General features: G+C 53.4%; 3 protein-coding genes across 3 annotated transcripts in view; all 3 read right to left on the bottom strand.

Annotated features, from left to right (window-relative positions):
• Window positions 1–294, bottom strand: part of LOC101627052 (free fatty acid receptor 2-like) — a 5,829-nt gene extending 5,535 nt beyond the window's left edge. Inside the window, exon 1 of the mRNA XM_012730485.1 lies at window positions 283–294. Within this exon, the coding sequence (XP_012585939.1) occupies window positions 283–294 (12 nt within the window). The remainder of the gene's footprint in view (window positions 1–282) is intronic.
• A 12,481-nt stretch (window positions 295–12,775) lies between these two features.
• FFAR3 (free fatty acid receptor 3) lies at window positions 12,776–13,759 on the bottom strand. Its single transcript, XM_004690261.1, has one exon. It carries the CDS (start codon window positions 13,757–13,759, stop codon window positions 12,776–12,778), a length of 984 nt encoding a protein of 327 aa, XP_004690318.1.
• A 5,369-nt stretch (window positions 13,760–19,128) lies between these two features.
• On the bottom strand, window positions 19,129–20,031 carry FFAR1 (free fatty acid receptor 1). Its single transcript, XM_004690570.1, has one exon. The coding sequence runs from the start codon at window positions 20,029–20,031 to the stop codon at window positions 19,129–19,131; it is 903 nt and encodes a 300-aa protein (XP_004690627.1).
• Between the last annotated feature and the right edge of the window lie 585 nt (window positions 20,032–20,616).

Raw genomic sequence — 20,616 nt, 5'->3', positions numbered from 1 at the left:
AGACACGTGGCATCAAGGCTGTTGGGTGGGTAGACACGTGGCATCAAGCTGGGGCAGGGCTGGTGCTAAGAAGGCTGACAGACTGGGGAGGCAGAGTCGGGGCAGACAGGAGGGTGCCTGGGCACAGACCAGCAGGACAGAGGAGTTTGAGGGGCAAGGTTGTCCAGGCAAGGGGAAGGCTGTCCCTGACATGAGCCACAGTGGCGGGCAGAGCACAGGGAAGCTGCAGGGAGACGGAGGCAGCACAGGAAGGAGGTCAGGGCCCAGCTCTGTGGGACTGACCGTGGGGGCCATAGCGAGGCAGGGGGCGTTCAGCCCAGGTTGGCATCAGTAGCCCCAGCGCACAGGACTGTGGCCGCCCGATTCTGTTCCAAGTGCGGCTTCTCCTTCCCTGCTCCGGATGCAGAGTACAGTGGACACAGTTGCATTTCCCTCTTCCTTCCCTCTCTCCTCTCCCACTCACTCGCTCTGCTTTGGCCCCACTGGGGGTCACATCTGTGAGGGTAGAGCAGAGGCCGGTGGTGGCTAGTGGGTGTTGTTACCACCTGACTGATGCCCGGGGAGGGCCCACCGCTCTCCCAGGGGGGCCTTTCTCTGGTTCTTGGACAGCCCCCCACCCCTGCGCCCCTGCACACCCCAGCCATGCTGCCCCTCCCCCTCCTCTGCTCGGCTACCTCCACCCCCTCAGCCCCTGGGCGGCCTCTGCTGAGACTGACCCTTGGAAAGGTCACTTGCGAGACAACTATGGCCGGCTTCCGGCTCCCGTCGCTGGTGGAACAGCCACTGGCTTGCAACCTGCCTTCGCGCCCATCTTGCTATGCCAGGTCCAGCCAGCCTCTTGCCTCTGATCTGTCCCCCTGAGCCTCTGGCACGGCGCACAGGCCCTCTGAACTAAAGGGGATATAGGCTCTGCCAGGGGCCGTCTGAAGCTCCCAGGCTGTGCATCTCATCAGTCAGTGGGAAGCTCCTTTTCTTCCCAGGTGTGCGCCCAGCTCTCCAGAACATTCCTCCAAGCCCGCCAGTGGCACCTTCCCAGCTCTTTGCGTGTGGCCGAGCGGTGCGTGCCGGTGCGGATAAAGCCGGTTTCCAGTCTGCGTGGGCGTCGGGAGGTGGCGGCACTTGGTAGCTGCTGCTTGGTTTTGGAAAGGAGAAAGAGCAGCGAAGGGCCCCTCTCGAGCGAGGCCCGTACGCGGCACGGAAGCTGTACTCACCGCTGGTGTCTGTAAGAAAGCCAGTCATGCCAACCCGCAGGGTTATTTTTCAAGCTGGAGCGCTCGCCCACGGGGAAGTCTGCGGGCTCCGAGGCACATTTCGCGCTCTGCCCCGCGCCCGCCAGCGAAGCCTCAGCCTTTGCAGCCCCACTGTGCTCAGGTGCTGAGCCCCCGCTATGACACTGGCCTGAGGGAGACCAGAGTTGGAGCCAGCCCTATGTGCTGATGAGCCTTGCCCTCCTGCCCCCGAAGAACGCTGGGGGCACGCGCAGGACCCCCAGCACAGCCCTGGCTCAGGGCCAATTCAGGCCCTTTACATTTCAAATCCCCCCCCAAGCTGTGGAGATAGGGGCTCCCCCCCCACCCCGCAAAGAGTGTGACACTGTGCCCCAAGGCTGTTGCCATGCGTCTCAAGGGTGCTCAGGAACGCCCCCCCGATTTGGGGAAATCCCTATGTCTGTTTTTGGGGTTTCTGGAGACCAGCTTGGGGAGAGACTGATAGGCCAATGCTGAAATCTGAGTGTTTGCAACTCACTGCGGATGATTCTGCACCCCGGGGGACTCTGGGGGGGGGGGGTAAGCATCCTGAAATTGCCCCCGCTGTGTGTTTTTCCTATTATAACAGTGGGAGAAACGACAGTGTCCAGGGGTGCGGGATGGCCCCCCACGGGGGCGAGGGGTACAGAGACCCTCCAAACGCAGGTTCTGGCCTGCACTCTGGGGTTTATGTCTTAGTAGTTCCTGCTCCCATTCCTCCGTGTTCCGGGGCGACACCCTGTTCTTAGAAAAAACACTCAATTTTAATTCTACTTTTGGTCCGTGAACCATATCCTCAAATTCTACTTCCAACCCTTGCTCAAACTCATCTAATGACTCTTTTTCTGTCCACCGCAATCTTGCCACTGTTAAGTGAATGAAAGATGTCAATATCCCAATGATTAAACATCTTTTAAGTGTTTGGTATATGTGTAGAGTGAATGACTGACTGAGTCCTTGTCTTAAAAATGACCCACTGAAAGGGGGTGTAGTGGGGAATGGGATCAAAAATGGGGGGAGGGAGGGGAGTGCACAGGACTATGGTGATGGCACAGGGGTGACTTGGTGATGGGAAGCCCACGGGGATTACAATTGAGATAAAAAAAAAAGTACAAAATGATGTAAAAATAGACTATTATACATATATAAAAAAAAGACCCACCTTGACAGCTATGTATTTTTCAAACCATCTCTAAGGTTTTAGTCACCCTCCACTAAAACAATATTTGCTTATCATTAGAGAGTCCAGAAGGCCCTGCTCCAAATGCAGTTTCCTCCCCAGGGCCATTCTGTTCCGTGTTTCTTGTTGTATCTTATATCATGCCCTCCAAAACATAAAAATAGAACTGCTTACTGGCAGACACAACAAATGAAATTCACTATTTTTTGCCAGTAATCATGAAATTCTTTGCGTAGATGATTTCTCCAAACTAACATCTTATTGGCAATGGTGTTCAAATCTCTAAAATATCTATTTTTATTCTTATGGAAATATTTGAAGGCTAGGATATAGAAAATGTTTGCATATGGATTGTACATATAGAGTTGCAGAGGCTAATTGATTTGCCCAGAGCTACACAACATATCTAAATAGAGATTGAGATTAGAAATCTAGTCTCTAGGTTCCAGGCAAAGCATATACTTGAAAGGAGATATCATACATACATAGTTTACAAGTAGTCTGTGGCTTGAAAAAAAAAAAGAAAAAACACTCTTGCTCTCCATGTTAGGGCATTTCAACCCTTGACCCCCATTCCCCCCCATCCATCCATCCACTCATCCATCCATCCACCCACCCACCCACCCATCATGTATCTATCATTTACTCATCTATCTACCTACCTACCACATGTGAGTAATTTACCTGGATGGTTTTGAGATATATAATTAATTGATGTAATTCCTGGGTCAAGAGATGTGCTTTTCAATTTTGATCGATATATTGCCATGTCACCTTCCTGAAAAAGTCCTGTAACTTATATCCCTATCAACTATACATGGGTGCCCACTTCCACGTACCTTCTCCAACACTGGATGTCTGGAACCTTTAATTTTGCTCATAGAGTAGAGAACTGATACAAATTTGTTGTTTTAGTTTCCATTCTGAGGACACTTTCTGCCTCCTGACAGAGTTCATTTCAGATCAGGGTAGGAACTCATGCCCAAGTTAGTGAATAGTGTTGGGATCATGGACTAGTTACTATCACATTATGAAAGTAAAATTCAGGTGTAGCGTGAATATGCTTGTTCTCTATATGTTTTTGAGAACTGTGGAGTTGTAGATAGATAGATAGATAGTAAATAAGATTATTTCTTTAAGTCTTGTAAAGGAGAAGACTTTTCCTAGTATCACTCTGATATATACCTGGTCAAAGAAATGCCAAATTTGAACATATAAAACTATGGGAAAAATGATCCTTAGCAAAGTAAAAGATCATTGTTTCTCAACAAAATTGCAACAATATTGACATTATTAATTTCAATAAAATTAACAACTGGTTATATGTGAATATTCAAAGAACTGCTGAAAACCAAGTGAGAAAAGGCAAGTACAGGCAGAAATATAAGTGTGCAACTATTTCAACCCCATTGTGTAATCTGAGAAATTAAAATTAAAATAGCACTGTGATGTTAAATTTTATATAAAACGGACATGGCAACAGCTGTCCAGGTTTAGAGGGAAAAGTGGCATAGTAAACAAATGAGCAGTTAGTGTGAGCTATTATCAGGGGAGGAGGGTCACTAGAGATTGCATCATCAAGGAAAGCCTGACTTTGGGGAGTCACCCAAAAAGAGGGGGTGAGCCAGCCAGGAGAAGTGTGGTGTGTGATGGACAGTTCCACCTGCTTGAGGCCGGCCCAGCAGAGAGATGGTAGGGGGATCAGAGAAGGGGAATGGTCCCAGAAGTGCTTGGAGAGAGAGGGGAGCTGGAGGGCATGAGATCTGGCAGCTCCTGAAGAGGGCATCTGAATGGGGAGCCTCTGGAAGTTTTATTCAGGGCAAGGCCATGGTTCATTGAAGGCTCCTAAAAGCCCCCAGTGGCTGTGGGGAGAACTGAGGGCAAGAAGAGAAAGCCAGGTTGCAGTAGCCCCAGGGGAGAGAGGATGGTTGGGTGGAGTTGGAGAGAAACATACAAGATATTCCAGAGACTCGATGGTGAATTGGATACAGTGGGAAAGCGAAGGCATCAGGAATGAATTCCAGCCACTTACACTGAGCAGAGTGGCTTAAGTGGAAACACTGAGAATACTAAGTGTTGATGAGGATGTGGATCAACTATGTTAGTGAGAACTCAGACCAGCACAGCCACTGCTGCAAACAGATTGAAGGATCTTGAAAATGTAGACTTACAGCCACCACTACCACTCAGCCATCCCACTACTGCATATTTGATCTATAGATATGAAAACTGACGTATACACAAAACCTGTGTGTGAATGTTAATTGCCCTAAGTAATCCAAACGTCCTTCCTTGGTTATGTACCCAATCAGTTTATGGTACAGTCATTGGAAGGAACTACTCAGTGATTGAGGAAACAGACTATGATTTTCATAATAACTTGGGTGGATCCTGAAGACATTAGGCTGAGAGAAGAAGCCAGTCTCAAAGCATTAAAGATTCTCTGATGTCGTTTACATAAAACTTGAAAAGTTTTATCTTGTAATGAAGAGCCGATCTGTGGCTGTCCGTGGTTAGGGGTGAGGGGAAGATGTGACTGTAACTGTTGTTTATCTTGATTGTGGCAGTGGTTACAGGAACCTCCGTATGCTGAAATTCACAGAAATGTGCACCCTACCTCCAAAAGTTCCTTTTCACCATAAGGCCACTTTACAAATAAAAAAGAAATAATGGGTTTTTTTTTTAGAAACACCTGCCTCTCTGGGTTCCTGGACCCACTTTGCAATATGTGTTTGTGGTAGAGGGTGGTGATGGATACACTTCTCTACACTAATAAGGAACTCCACTTTGACACCACCCAGAGATTGTGTCATACTGCACAGCATAAGAACTCAGTCCTGTAAGACACCTCCCTGCACCCCAGACTTCAGAGGTCAATTCCAAGCCCAGGCTGCTACCTGTGCTTCTGACTGACTGATTGGGAGTCCCCTGCTCAGACCTCCTGCTCAGATTCAATTAATTTGCTAGAGCGGCTCACAGAACTCAGAGATACAATTCCCTTACTAGATCACAGGCTACTGGAAAGATGTAACTGAGGAGACTGCACAGGGCAGGGCTGTGGGAAGAGGCCTGGGGCTTCCACGGCCGACGCCAGACACACCAGTCTCCCCCAATCTCCACATGGCCCCATACTTGGAAACTCCCGAGTCTGTGCTTTGGGATCAGTGTTGGAGGCTTCGTCACACAGGCCCAGTGGGAATCGTGGGCCTGCAGTGCCTGCCTCGACCTCCAGCCCCTCTCTCCTCCCTGGAGATGGAGGCCTGGGGCTGAATGCTGGAACTCTCACCACCACGTGGCTCCACAGACATCCCCATCCTTGGGGGACCCAACAATCACCTCATTTGTGTAACATAAGACAGCTTTTTGGCTCATATCTCTTTGGAAGTTCTAAGGGCATTAGGTTCTCTGTCCCAGAAACAGGGATGAAGGCCAAAAATATATTACTATCATGACTGTTGATCAGAGGCTTGGCATTTGTGCCAGCTGATGGCCACTTTATTTTTTTTTAAGATTTATTTTATTTGTTCATGCATACAAGAGATGGGGTGGGGGCTGAGAGACAAAGTGGGGAGCAGAGCAGGCAGATCCACTGAAGTCTACTCTGGGGGGAGCAGTGGGTGGGTCAGGAGAGGTCTGCCGTGCCATGTGGGTCCCCTTTCTGGTTGGGGGTCAAACTCGTGCTGCAGTCGATGCAGAGAGCTTCGTAGTGCTGAGACTCAATCCCTGCACCACCAGGGAGGCCCCCCATGGTTACTTTTCATGACTGGATGGTATTCCCTTTACCATTTGTTCCTTTTACCATTTACAAGACCACCCCCCTAAAAAAAACCCTACTTAATAGTACCCTTTTTAAAAAAAATTATTTATTTATGCATACGCAAACTGGGGTACAGGCCAGAGGTGGGGGGGTGAGAGGATTCACCAGAGACAGAGTGGGGAGCAAACAGGCAGATCCACTGAAATCCACCACTGAGGGGAGCAGCAGGGAGACAGGAGAGGTCTGCTGGGCCCTGTGGGTCAGCTCCCTGGCCGGGGATTGAATTTGTGCTGCAGTTTCATGATGCTGAGACTTAACCTATTGTACCGCCAGGGAGGGCCGTGAATAGTAAGTATCCTTTATAAGGTCAAGTTTCATTGATAATTATCAATTATAATTGATAATTGGTAATTCCTCACACCAGTTAAAAATCCTTTCTCTTGAAGGACAGCTGGGTTGTCTTCAGCGTGGGGCTTTAATGATTAAAACTGCTGTGAATATTTTACATACAGTCCTGCACTTGCAGGGAGGTACGTTTCCTCCCCAGCAGTACCCAGGAGGCCAGCGCGAGGCCTCAGTGTGTCTCTCAGCTCCTGGGTACCCCCAATCAGGGCACCCAGCCAGTGCCGGCCCATCTGTCAGTTCACTCTGCAATGAACTTTTCTGCTTATGTCTTTTCTGTCTGACCTTTGATTTAAAGGAAATAATTTCACTGTTTTCCAAAAGATAAGCAAACAAGGAGCTCTTTTATTTTTATGTATTCATTTTTAAATTTATTTAATATATATATTTAAATCATTGTTCATTTTTTTAAAGATTTATTTATTTATGCATACAGATTGGGGTGCAGGCCAGAGGTGCAGGGGTGATGAGAGGATTCACCAGAGACAGAGTGGGGAGCAGAACAGGCAGATCCATGAAGTACACTGCTGAGGGGGGCAGCGGGCGGGTCAGGAGAGGTCTGCTGCGCCCTGTGGGTCACCTCCGGGGCAGGCGGGGATCGAACTCATGCAGATGTGGCTTTAGCTTCCTAGTGCTGTGCTTTAACCCGCTGCGCCACCAGGGAGGGCCCCTCATTGTTCATTTTTGTAAAGCGTTTGCTTTCTCTTCTCGGATGTAGTCCCCAGAGAACTCCCACTACCAACTCACCTCCCCTGCCCGTCACCAGGTCCCTGTGCTCTTCCTCCCCCTCCCCTGCAGAATGTGTCTGACTTACAGTTGCCTGTTCATTCTGTCTTTATTTAACCATAATTATTTTTTTCCTGGTCCCTTATTTGCTTCCCCTATATTCCTCCAGCAAAATGAGCCCTTTTAAAGATGACTTCTAGGGTGTTAGAAAATGAGGGCATACCACGGGGATTACAACTGAGATGAAAAAATGCACAAAATGATGTAAAAATAAACTATCACCTTATTAAAAAAGAAAATGAGGCCGTAGAGAACCCCTAGAAAACAATTGTTAGAAGTGGGGTAGGGGAGGGCGAGAGAATCCGAGAGCAGGGGGCTAGTCAGTCGCTCAAGCTGCAGACAGGCAGGCAGTGCCCAGAGATGTCTCTTCCTCTCCCTGTGGGCACAACCTGTGTTATCGTGACTCTGGGCTCAAGGAGACGCGATTGCTCTCCCGTTTCCAAGATTAGGCCAAGTGCCCTTCCCCAGGACATCACTCATGCTCCCCGCCCCACGCACTCAACCCACTCTTGTTTTTATGGCAAATTAAGATGTCAAAATAAGCATGAGAATTTTTAATCAATGAAAGGGGTGCTTGCAGTTGAAATTATCAGTGAAACTTGTCCTTATAAAGGGTGCTATTCAAGGCCCTCCCTGGTAGTACAAAAGGTTAAGTCTCAGTATTATGAAGCTGTCCGCAGCCACTGCAGCATAAATTCAATCCCCTGCCAAGGAGCTGACCCACATGGCGCAGCAGACCTCTCCTGTCTCCCTGCTGCTCCCCTCAGTGGTGGATTTCAGTGGATCTGCCTGTTTGCTCCCCACTCTGTCTCTGGTGAATCCTCTCACCCCCCCATACCTTTGGCCTGTACCCCAGTTTGTGTCTGCATAAATAAATAAATCCTTTTTTAGAAAAGGTACTATTAAGTAGGTTTTTTTTTAGAGGGGTGGTCTTGTAATGTCCTGTTCATGCAGACCCAACTACTGGGCTCTGCAAAGTCCCTTTCTGAATGAGGGCAGACACAACATCTTGAGAATGGAACCATAAGAAATCACCCCTGAGATTTCTCCCCATGTCATCTGTCATCGATAATGCAAATATGTTTCATAGCTACTACAAAACAAAGTTTAGAAATGCCAGGGTCATAAAGTGATTTAAAACCGATAGAACATATCTTGGGGTAGATTTTATTAGGATGTGGAATACTTAGCTATAGGCTTAGCCATTCAAATGAAGATCCATTCCGCTGCAAGTTAGAGAATACCTGGTTAACAGCCAGTCAGCCATAAAGATGCTGATTAACAGTGAGTTTGGGGCTGGTGGTCACTGATTAACACTGAGTTTGGGGCTCAACAAGGTCACTGGGGGCCCAGGCCCTTTCTGCCACCCTTAGCTTATTAACTTTCTTCTTCAAGTTTGTGGCCATGTAGTGCTAAAGTGGCTGCTGCAGCTCCAAGCATCACATCCTAACATACAATCTTCTAAACCAGAAAAGGAGAGGATAGTTCTTCACATGCCTACCTATTTCAATATGGAGGACACTTTCCCAGAGCCCCAGCAGACTTCTGACTTATTGTTGGCTAGAATTGGATCATGTGTCTGTCCTGAGACCAGTCATGTAAAGGGAAACATGATTAGTGCCAACGGCAACTTGCCCACAGAGGCTGGGGAACCTGCAACGGGATGGCTGATTTGGTTGACTCAGTTTACGCTTCTCGTCTGAGTCCAGCAGAATCTCCCCTCTTCCGATACGTACTGGAGAAAAAAGGAGCCCTCGAATGCTCTTGGTGGGATGTAGACGGGGGCAGCCTTTATGGAAAACATGCAGCATCTTCTCAAAAGACTAAAAATGACTGTGCCCTATGAACCAGCAATTCCACTCCTAGGAATCTGCCCAAAGAACACAAAAACACTACTTTGACAGGCAACCTGCATCCTTCTGTTTACGGCCCCACTATTTACAATAGCCAAACTATGGAGCCAAGCTAAATGCCCCCAAACAGATGAACGGATCAAGAAGATGGGGTCTAAACACACACAGTGGGCGACCCACAAAGATCAACTCGTGCTACTCACAGTGATGGGTGCTTCAGTGGAGGGACAACTGAGATGGCTGCAGCTGGTGGCGGAATCTTGCTGCGTCAAACACTAGCAAGGGTGCAGAACGGTGATGCTTCAACTTAAAAAGTCAACACATTAAAAAGCAAAAATATCCTGTGCCCCTGGCCTCTTCTGCAGCTTTTGCTCTGCCCTGACAGCAGCCCTCTTACAGGGCACCGGCGGCCCCGTGCACAGCCCATTCCCACCGCTGCCCATCAGCTTTTCATTCCTGCTATTCCAGTCTGTTTCTGGAAAGTGATCCCAGCCTCCTCTCCCCAGAACACGGGCCACCACCTCGGTGCCTCGGTCACAGCAGTGGCTCTTCAGAACTGGCCTTAAGAGGAAGCCAGCGAGCTTCTCGTGGCCTGTGCATTTCTGGAGTCACAGCTACCTGCATTGCTTGGCGCTTTTGTTGTGTTGTGTTGTGTTGTGTTTGTTTGACCAGAGGTCACATCAGAGAGGAAGGCGAGGAAGCCTTTTTCATACTCTTGCTCTGTTTGTTCCTCTATCCAAACCTTCCTGCCCCTGATTCTCTCCCAGAATCTACTGCCAGGTGTTGATTTCGCTGCTCTGCCTCCTCCTTCTGGATCATTCTCTGCGATGACTTTTGCGGAGTCCTCAGCCTCTTGCGCACACCACCTGCTCCTCACTCCACTTCCCCTTCCCAACCCTCCCCTCCTGTAACACTTGAAGCACAGCGACCTCTCCTGCTTAGTCTCACGGCTTCCCCGCCCACCAGAGGCTCAGCCCTGCACCAGCTCCTGGTCCCAGGTCATGTAGCAACTTGGGAGAAGCATCCAGCCAGCCTGCCTCTCTGGCCCTTGCTCCTGTCTCCTTCCGGCCTCACCCTCTGCCTGCCTCTGACTCACGGGGCTCATTGAAGGGCGGTCAGCTGAGGGGGGGCAGCCTACAGTGGCCCCATCTCACTGCCCCCAGCCAGGCTGACCGGCGCCATCTTGGCCACTACCTTGATGACTTCTTGGAGGGCTTCCAGAGGCTGCTGGCCTCAGCGCTTCTGAATTTCTTCCCCACTCCCTTATGGGCTGAGTCTTGTCCTGGGGGCCAGGGCACCTTCGGCAGGCCCCTGGGCCTGGTCTCATGGGTGCACTGCCCTAGGTTTTGTTGAAGGAGGGGCCCCCCCACTGATCACCCCAGATCTGGAAGACTTCTCATCCTGATCTTTAGCTCTACAGACTGAGGGGCATGCAGGCTGCTGGCTGAGGGTTAAGCTGCCTCACACTGCCTGTCGGAAAGCCCGAGGCAGAGTTTTTCTTGGCTCTCTTGGAGTGCAGCCTTTCCCATTACCCTGTTCCCTCCGACGTGGGCCCTCACTAGCTTGTCTGCCAGCCCCCGAGTCCATGTGTGTCTTGGGACAGACAGATGAGCTGTGGGACAGAGGCAGGGCAGGCCTTCATCTGTGCACGGTCTCTTTGCACCTGGACCCAAACCCCACCCGCAGTCCGTCCCAGTCCTGCCAGTCACCTGAACCCCAGGAGAAAGCTGGGGCTAACGGCGGCATGTTGAACTCCCCAGCATTCTGAGCCTAGCATCTGCTCCCACACTCAGCATCTCTGTACCCCGGGGCTGATTTCACGCAGCTGCCAGCATTTCTCTGATTCTCAGCGGAGAGAAGAGCCCAGCCTGGTGCTCACTTATGAGCCCCTGGGAGAGGAAAACTGAATTGACTAACTGATAGCATTTTGGTAAAAAGAGCTCTTGGGAGCATACATTTACCTCTGCAGTCACCTGAAGTCACAGTGCTGATTCATTTGCTTGCTAAATTGTCTACAAGGGGGGTTCTGTTCAGAGAGGAGGGTGTGGCCCCAGACAGTGGGTCTGCTTTGCATGCCCTGCTCTTTCTCCTGTCTCGAGTTTACATTCGGGCTGCTCAGCTGACCCTGGCAGTTCATGGACCCGCCAGCTGGATGGGACCCAGCTCAGAGCAGAGCAAGACAGGATTTGGAGCCAAGTCATTCCAGCTTCTAGTTCTGCTCCAGTGAGGTTTCCCTCGTCTATACCAGGGAATAATAAGAGAAGTTAATGAGCCCCCCTTAAGCTAGAGAGGCTGCTCTTCGTGTTCCCCAGCCCAGCCACGCCCCCAGCCTGTTCAACCTGCTCCCTTCAGAGTCCAGGTGTCCCCACCTCTCACCCACCATTGCCCCTGACCGCATACACCACAAGGAAAAACACAGACCGAGGAGAGACCTTTATTTTACTTGCTACCAAATGTATTTAATTTAAAAAAAAATGATCTTGATAATTTTTAAATAATTTCTCTCCTGACATTCTCAAAAACCTCCCTAGAAATCAGAGTTTGTTGGACTAGGGGAATGTTCTGGAAAAGCCCATGGGAGAGTGGGATGTTCCAGGGTCTCTTCCACTCATCCTTCCAATTGCCTGATCTGGACCAGGCCTGGCAGGGTTTGGAGTCTTTTCTTCTGTGCCAAGATACCAGGCTGTCCTCTCTGGCTCTGCACAGGGTTTTCCATTCCTCCTTTACCCTCAGAAAACCACAGGCTGCCCACGGATAAGTGATTGGTGTGTGGATGGTGAGGGAGTGCAGGTCCCCCAGACAGCAGCCATTTACAGCAGAAGGGGAAGCCAGAGGGAACTGTGGGCGGGCCGTGAGGTCAGCCAGAACCACACACGCAGCTCTTGCCCCAAAATCAGCGCCCATGCAGGCGTCAACCTGTCTCTTTTCCTCTAGTGAACTCGCCATGTGCGTGGGGGCGGGAGGGGGTGAGGGGAAGAATGACAAAGACCAATACTGGACATGTCCATAACTTACATAGCGGAAAACTGGACCAAGGAAAATACTAGCAGACGTGGACAAATGAAGTCAGAGCTCTGAGGGGAAGGAGGAGGAGGAGGGAGAACTAGACGAGAGATACAGGGGATGGTGGCAGGGAAAACAAGTAAAAAAATTAAAAGTGCAGGGCGGTGTCCCCAAGCCAGAGCAGGCATAAAACCCCAAGCGGAGGCACATGGAAGATGAACAGCGGGTCTGCGAGGAAAACTGTGGGATATACAGAGCCCCAAAATAGCACAGACCTAGGTCCCGGGCTACAACTCAGACCAAGAGAGAAAAGGGAGGGCAGGGTGCTGGCCGGTTTTCCGGAGAGTCCGTTTTCCTCCAGAGTCCCTGCGGCCTGGACAAGTGCCCGGGGCACCCGATGGCAGGAAGGACTGTGTGGGGGTGTAGCAGGAGCCGGGCTTTCGAAAGTCGGGGTGCCTGCTGGGCCTGGGTGACCTCAGCCCCCGCCTGCCGCCCTGAGGTCCGGCCAGCCTCGAGCTGGGCCCCCGCTGTTACGCCCCGCACTGCCCTAGGGGACGTTGCTCTCCAGGCTGGACACCTGCTTCTGCCCCTCTCCCTCCGCCTTCTCCGGCTTCACTGTGCTCTTCCGTCTCCCCGGGCCGCAGCCCCCCACCAGCCTCCCCAGCAGCCGGCGAAAGTCGGTTTGGAACCCAGAAGACGAGAAGTAGTAGACCAGAGGGTCGACACAGGAGTTCAGGGAGCTGAGGAGCAGCACATAACTCCTCCACGGTGGGCTTCTGCCCTGCACGTAACCCACCACCTGCGACACGTTTAAGGGCCCGAAGCAGACGAGGAAGTTGAGCAGCGTGGCCGCCACCAGCCCCACCACCCTCTTGCTCCGGTGCCGGCTGGCGCCCTGCCTGAGAATGTACACCACGAGGCTGTAGCAGCAGATGGTGATGAGCAGGGGGACCCCAAAAAGGACCACAGCCATCTCCAGCCGGACAGGCAGGAGAAGAGCCAGCTGCTCCGGCTGGAAGTCCTGGTAGCAGGTCATATTGCCACTCTGGCTTTGGGAGTTTTTCCCCGAGTACTCGGTGATGTAGACGATGCTGCAGTGGGCGCCGGCCAGCAGCCAGCAGGCCGCGCTGACCACGCAGGCCTGAGCGGGCCTGGGCCGGGTCTTGTACCATAGCGGGTAGGCCACGCTCAGGAAGCGCTCCACGCTCACGGCAGCCAGGAACAGGGAAGTGAGATAGGTGGTGGTGAAGAATAGGAAGCTGGACAAGGGACAGAAGATGAAGGGCAGCGGCCACAGCATGCTGTTGGCCGCCTCCACGATGCGGAAGGGCAGGAAGAGCAGCAGGATCAGGTCCGAGACGGTCAGGTTGAGCAGGAGAACATCCACAGCCACCGGGCGGCGCTGCAGCTTGCCCACGAACACCAGCAGGGACAGCAGGTTGAGGGGCAGCCCCACCAGGAAGATGAACAGGTACACGGAGAAGTTGAGCCAGTGACAGCCAGAGCAGCTTCTGTCCACGTCGGTGTCCATGGCGACGGCGCTGGGGGGAGAGATGCAGTCAGGTGGGGTCTCCAGCCCCAGCCCCGCCGCTGTCAACAGGAAACATGGCCGCACCGCCAGCCACCGCTCACCCCCTCAACCTGCCCCAGCTCTCCCCAGGAAAGCAGGCGCCCCAGGGGCGCTCCACACCGCCCTGCTCACCTGCGCAGTGGAGCCCAGCCACTCAGCACCTGCAGCTCCCCAAGCCTGTGGGTGGCTGCTTATCTCACAGAATTGATAAAGGCCTGGCAGAGCCCATGACATCACTCATTCTTCAACAACAGCACAAAAGAAGTCTTCAGCTCCATGAGGGCCAGCCAGTATGCAAAAGGAGCAGGAAATTTCCCCAGGGCGGGCCTCGTTCCTCAGGCAACCTCCAGCAAGGCCCCAACCTGGCTGGCCTGGCCTTGTCTCCCGGCTCTGTCACTTACTAACCAGGTGATTTGGAGCAAGTGACTCAAACTCCCTGTACCTCTGTTTTCTCTCACAACAGCCATATCGAACACCCGTCACAGGCTTATGGTGTGGGTAAGAGCCACATGTCGAGGCTTCAGTGAGCTTGGCACTGCCCTGGGGGCCCTTAACATGCCAGCCGCTATGGATCCCGCCACTGGTGAGGGCAGGGCTCTGGGAGACGGGACAGTGATAGCAGCTACTTTAGAGTGGACACAAGACCCTTAGCAAACGCTGCACTTCTCCCAGGCTCCGTCAGGCCTTGAAAGCCTGTGTCCTTGGGCCTCTCCGTGGGGAAGTGACAGCCCCGGGGATGCAGTCTGGTTAAGTTTTGCCTCCAGGGCTCAAACCCACGTGTTGTCCACTTCTGGGATTATTTATTGACCCAGATATTTGCGGAGCACAATGAAGCAGCAGCTTCTATCCCCTGGAATGGCTGTGGGCAAAGCCATCCATCACCAGAGCTCGGGAGAAGGGGAGCAACAGGAAGCCTCATGCACTGCAGACGCTTTGGGAAGCGGTTTGGCAGTTTCTTAAAAGGCCAACACGGGGCCTCCCCGGTGGCCCAGGGGTGAAGTCCCAGCGCTATCACCGTGGAGGTCTGAGTTCGATCCCCGGCCAGGGAGCTGGCCCACATGGCGCAGCAGACCTGTCTGGCCACTGCTCCCCTTAGTGTATTTCAGTCGATCCACCTGTTCTGCTCCCCACTCTGTCTCTGGTGAGTCCTCTCCCCGCCCCACCATAGCTGGCCTGTCTTCCTGTCTTCTTGCATAAATAAATCTTTTTTAAACATTCAACATAAATTTACTATGAGAGCCAGCCCACAATAGGTATCCGCTTAAGAGAACCGAAAGCATGTTCACACAAAGGCAGCTCGTAAGTGGTCACCGTGACCGCAAGAGTCCACAGGCCGGCGGCCGGCCGAGAGCGAGTGGACGGGCCTGGGCACAGTGTGACGTGGGTGGGCCTCCGAAACCTTATGCCAGCTCAAGGAAGCCAGTCCTAAAAAGATCATGCATGAGTGTTTCTTTGATACAAAAGGTCCAGAAGAGGCAGATTTATAGAGACAGAAACAGACTACTGATTGCCCGGGAGAGGGCACCGAATCGGGGTTGGGCAGTGAGAGTGAAGCGCTCTGGGCAACGTGCAGAGGGAGCTGCCTGCCCCAGAACGCACTAAAATACATTGAGTTGTATACTGAAAATGGGTGAATTTTATGAAATGCACATCTTATGTGCAATAAGGTATCAAGTCCAGCAGTGAAAAAAATAAAGTCTTTGCTGTCAGGCTGCTTATATTTGGGGGACTGGTGAGAAGGGGGCTGAGCAGTGGGGCACAAGACAGACATCCCTGGCACAAACAGAGGGGTGCGCACTGGGAGAAATGCTGTGGGCAGAGGGAACGGCAGGACTCAGGTTTGACCTAACGGGGGCCCTGGTAGATCTGGGGTGCAGAGGATGCTGGGGGTGCACTGTGCAGGCCCCACAGGCCTTGGGGAGGAACTAAGTCTCTGAAGTGGGGAGGTACAGGTCACCTGGGCAGCAGGAGAGAGGAGGGCTGGTGTGGTGGGCGGCGCCCTGGGCCTCCTGGACTGGAGACTGGGCTTTCAGCAACAGAAGAGCAAATAACCCCATTAATATGGCATGAGCAGACAGTTCTCTAAAGATGATCTCTAGAAAGCCAAAAGGTACGTGCAAAGAAATGGTCGCCAACACTCCTGATAAGGGAGATGAAGAGGCCCTCCCTGGTGGTGCAGCGGGTTAAAGCGCAGCACTGCAAGCTGGTCGCAGCCGCTTCAATGTGAATTCGATCCCCAGCCCCGGAGGTGACCCACATGACGCGGCAGACCTCTACTGACCCGCCCGCTGCTCCCCTCAGCAGTGTACTTCCTTGATCTGCCTGTTCTGCTCCCCACTCTGCCTCTGGTGAATCCTCTCATCGCCCCTACAACTGTGCCCCAGTTCTGTATGCAGAAATAAAATCTTAAAAATAGAGACTGATGAAGAGTAAAGTTACAAGGAGACACCATCTCACCCACGTAGGAAGGGCACCCCTCAGTAGTGCTGGAGACAATGGGAAGAAAAAGGAATCCTGTTGAGAATGTGAACTGGTGAAGCCATTATGCAAAGCACTTTGCATTTGCCATTAAAAAAAAAGGAAATACTGCACAACTGGGCCATCCCATTTGGGCAGATATCTGTAGAATATGAAGCTGTGAACAAAAACCCCATATATTTGACTATATTTACAGCAGCATTATTTATAACAGGTGCAACATGGAAGCAGCTTAAATCTTCAAACCAATAAATGGATCAAAAAGACGTGTTCCCTACACACCATGGAATATTACGCAGCCCCAAAAAAGGTGAAAGGAAGCTACTTGCAAGAAAATGAAGGGAATTCGAGAAAATTATGTGCAGCAAAACAGATCAGAATGATAAAGGCAAGTACTAGGTATTCCCATAACAGACAATTCGACAACACAAAACACTTTCAAAAACTACTCAACACCCACAACCAACCAGAAGGCTCTGGGGGGAGGGGTGGGCAGGGAAGGGAGGAGGAGACCCAAGTGATGGTGGGAGAAAAATTTAAAAATTAAGTTTGGATAATTAGAAAAAAAAATTAAACAGTAAGAGAACATTGTCTCTGCATGGCTATAACGAGTGCTCACTCATCCACGAGCAAATATTTATTGAAACCCTACTATGCACGAGGCTCTGTTGCAGATGCTGGAAACGTATCAGCAAAGCAAACAAAATTCCTTGCCCTAGTTGGCGCTGGAGCATGAGAGAGGAGATCAAGTCAAATTGTGCATGAGGGGCATGGCAGGACCCTTCTGTGCCTCTTTATTTATTTCTATATTTTTAAAGATTATTTATTTATGCATGCAGAACTGGGGTACAGGCCAGAGATGCAGGGGCAGTGAGAGGGTTCACCAGAGACAGAGTGGGGAGCAGAACAGGCAGACTGACGACGTACACTGCTGAGGGGAGCAGCGGGCGGTCAGGAGAGGTCTGCCGGGCCACGTGGGTCGCCTCCGGGGCCGGGGATCGAACTCGTACTAAGCGGCTCCAGCCAGCTTGCAGTGCTGTGCTCTAACCCATTGTGCCACCAGGGAGGGCCCGTGCCCCCTTATTAAAGGGACTTGGTGCCTCCTCCTGTAAACCCCAGGGAGCAGATGACCACTCTGAGCTCTTCTAGGCCATTCTCCTCCACTCTTGCAACTTCAGGCCACCACCATCCACCTTCCCCAAAAAGAACTCTGAGAACAGGTGTTACCTGCTCCCCCCAAATTTCCAAATGTCTCCCCAGCGCTGGGTCCCCCTTGAAGAATTACAGCCCACGGCTGCTCCTCCCTCGCCGTAGGGCACTGTGTTTCAGGGACCCCTCCAAAGGAAGATGGTAAGAACCTAGTGATGGTAATAACCTGGTCCCTCCAGAACCAGGGCCAAGTCAGGCAGCACCTTCGTGCGAGTTCAGAAAAGCACAGCCCGCCCTCGAGCACGGCTTGAGGAGCTGAGAGTGGAGCATGTCTTTGTGCAAACTAGAAGAGCGTGTTCTTGGCCTTGCACTGAAGAGCCTGTGAAGAGCTAGCCGGGGCGCACGGCTGAGCCAGCTGGGCACAGGCTAGAGCACCATCAGGGCTGGCGCCCTCTGCGGGCCCCTTGCGCAGTGCACAAGCCACCCGAGAGTCCGGCCGCCACAGGGCTGAGTCGAGGAGCGTGTGAGAGGGCACGAGACACTGCAGCGCTTGGCAGGATGGCCGTCACCTCGTCGAGATCCTCTGTGTTGGTGGCTGTTTGGGGCGTTGCCGGGATTTCCTCGCCCGCTGGGGCATCTTTGCCCGCCCACGTCCTGTTCGCATTCTCGTGGCGCCCCCAAGCGGCAGCACGGTGTCCTTACCCTGCCTCGCTCCAGGTCAGTCGTTAATGATGCCCTTGCGCGGGATGTGCTTCAGGGTAGCGTTTTCCAGGGGGGACCCCCACATCAGGGCGGCCCTCCCTCCACCTCAGAACCCGAGTCCCCCCTTGTGTCTTCCCCGCTAGCAGAAAAAGGCAGATCCGTTTTGCAGCAACATGGATGGAGCTGGAAAAACCATATTTCATGCAAGCAGCCAGAAAGAAAAATACCGGATGGTTTCACTCATAGCAGGAGCGTAAAGAGGGATGGCGGGGTGGGGGGAATAACAATAATGAACAGCTGTATACTGTTCATTATACAGGGAATGGGATCAAAAATGGCGGCGAGGGCGAGTGCACGAGACTATGGTGATGGCACACTGGTGATTGGGTGATGGGAAGCCCACGGGGATTGCAACTGCGATGGAGAAAGGCACAAAATGATAAAAATAGGGCCCTCCCTGGTGGCGCAGCGGCTTAAAGCGCAGCACTAAGAAGCTAAAGCCACTGCAGCATGAGTTCGATCCCCGCCTGCCCCGGAGGTGACCACATGGCGTGGCAGACCTCTCCTGACCCGCCCGCTGCTCCCCTCAGCAGTGTACTTGGTCGATCTGCCTGTTCTGCTCCCCGCTCTGTCTCCGGTGAAGCCTCTCACCGCCCCTGCACCTCTGGCCTGGATGCACAAATAAATAAATCTTTTTTAAAAAAAGATGTAAAAATAAACTACTATAGTGTTTAAAAAAAAAAAAGGCAGATCTGCACAGCCCGTTCCCCCACCCCACCCCCAGAGGGAGAGGGCGGAGGTGAGGCGTGGGCGAGAGGCAAGCTTACCTTCCTCCCGTGGCCCAGTTTCCAGGTCTCCATCCTCGCGGCCCACCGGCCTGCCGTCTTCTGCCCGCTGGCCTCTCCCCAGGTGGCCCCCGGCGGCCCGGTAGCTCCTGGGGAGCAGCCTCCCGTGGGGGGCTTGGAGAAGCAGCCTCCTGCTCCTGCCCCCAGCCGCAGCCACTACTTCTGGGACGTGCCGCCTTTTGTTTTTGCCACGCACACTGTCCCGCGGCTGGTGCCCCCTCCCAAGTAGCCGGTCACCAAGGGGTTGAGCACCACGCTCCAGGCGCCGGTGAGGAGCCCCAGCTTCCGCCAGCAGCTCCCCATGTCGGGGTGCAGGAAGCCGGCCACGTTGGAGGCGTGGTAGGGCCCTAAGCAGAGCAGCTGCGTGAGCAGAGCGCCCCCGGCCACCCAGGCCGCCCTGAGCTTCCGCCTGTGGCTCAGGCCCGAGGCGGCCACTGCCCGGAGGCAGCCGGCATAGCAGAAGGCCGTGACAGCCAGGGGCAGAAAGTAGAGCAGCAGGGAGAGGCTGAGGCGCGCAGGGCCGGCCGAGGCCGGGTCCCAGGCCTCCAGGCACACGAGGGAGCCGTTGCCCGCTGAGTGGATGCCCAGGGAGTTGGTGGCGTTGTGCTTCTGGCCTTCCGGAACCCTCAACCCAAAGACCAGCCCCAGGTGACAGAGAACAGAGGCCCAGATGGCCACGCACACCCCCCAGGAGTAGCAGGGCCTCCGGATGGCTTGGTAGCCCAAGGGGAAGGCAGCGCCCAGGTAGCGGCCGGCACTCAGGGCGGCCAGGAAGCCCCCGCCCGCATAGAGCGGGACGAAGTGGACCAGGGCAAAGGCCGGGCAGAGCTCCTCGGGCAGGGGCCAGGCGCCCTCGGCCAGGGCCTCCGCCGCCTTCAGGGGCAGAGAAGCCGCCAGCAGCAGGTCGGAGCAGCTCAGGTGCAGGGCGTAGACCAGGCTGGGGGTGAGGCGGAGCCGGGCGTGGGCCGCGGCCCCCCGGATGGCCAGGGCGTTGAGCGGAAAGCCCAGCACAAAGGCCGCCACGTAGAGGGCGAAGCAGAGCTGCGGGGGCAGGTCCATGGGGCCTGCGGCCTCCAGGGCTCCCGCTCTCACTCCAGGCCCTCAGATCTCTGACGCGGGGGGTGGGGGCGCCCCTGGAATCCCCACTGGCTTCAGCACTGCTTGGGAGTCAGAAGCCATCTAGTGAGGGGCGAGGCGGAGCTGTCGGCCACTTGGCCTGGAGCCTGGTGGGAGGCCCCGACGGTGAGCCCCCCCCAGCCGCTGCTGCTTCCCACCACAGCCCCCCTTAAAATAAGGGGTGAGTTTGGGAGCAACGTGGAAGCTGGAAGGGAGCACGCAGGCCCCACGCGAGGGAAGGCCTCTGGATGGCTGAGGCTCTGCGGAGAGAAGGGAAAGAGGGTTCAGAACAGCGGGCGGTGTGGCTGCACACTGGTACCCCTCGCCTCTGGCAGGGTGGGGGGTGCTGCTCCCCTCAGCGGGGAGCCTGCCTCAGGTAAAGAGAGGGTGCGAGTCAACTGCTCGCTCAGAGGAAGAGATGGGGCTTTGGCAAAGTGGCACAAGGGCGAAGGACAGGCTGGGATGTCCCCAGGGAGACCCAGGGCCCGGCAGTGACACGGGGCCCCCAGCCGATGCGATGGGGGGAGT

Source organism: Condylura cristata, unplaced genomic scaffold (assembly GCF_000260355.1).
Source record: "Condylura cristata isolate star-nosed mole 26May11 unplaced genomic scaffold, ConCri1.0 scaffold00028, whole genome shotgun sequence".
NCBI classification, from domain to species: domain Eukaryota; kingdom Metazoa; phylum Chordata; class Mammalia; order Eulipotyphla; family Talpidae; genus Condylura; species Condylura cristata.
The sequence above is the reverse complement of the archived record's forward strand: the minus strand, read 5'-3'. Positions and strand labels throughout refer to the sequence as shown.

Bases quoted from the DNA above. Each gene is read 5' to 3' on its own strand.
- FFAR3 (XM_004690261.1), bottom strand. From the start codon at position 13,759: ATGGACACCGACGTGGACAGAAGCTGCTCTGGCTGTCACTGGCTCAAC.
- FFAR1 (XM_004690570.1), bottom strand. From the start codon at position 20,031: ATGGACCTGCCCCCGCAGCTCTGCTTCGCCCTCTACGTGGCGGCCTTT.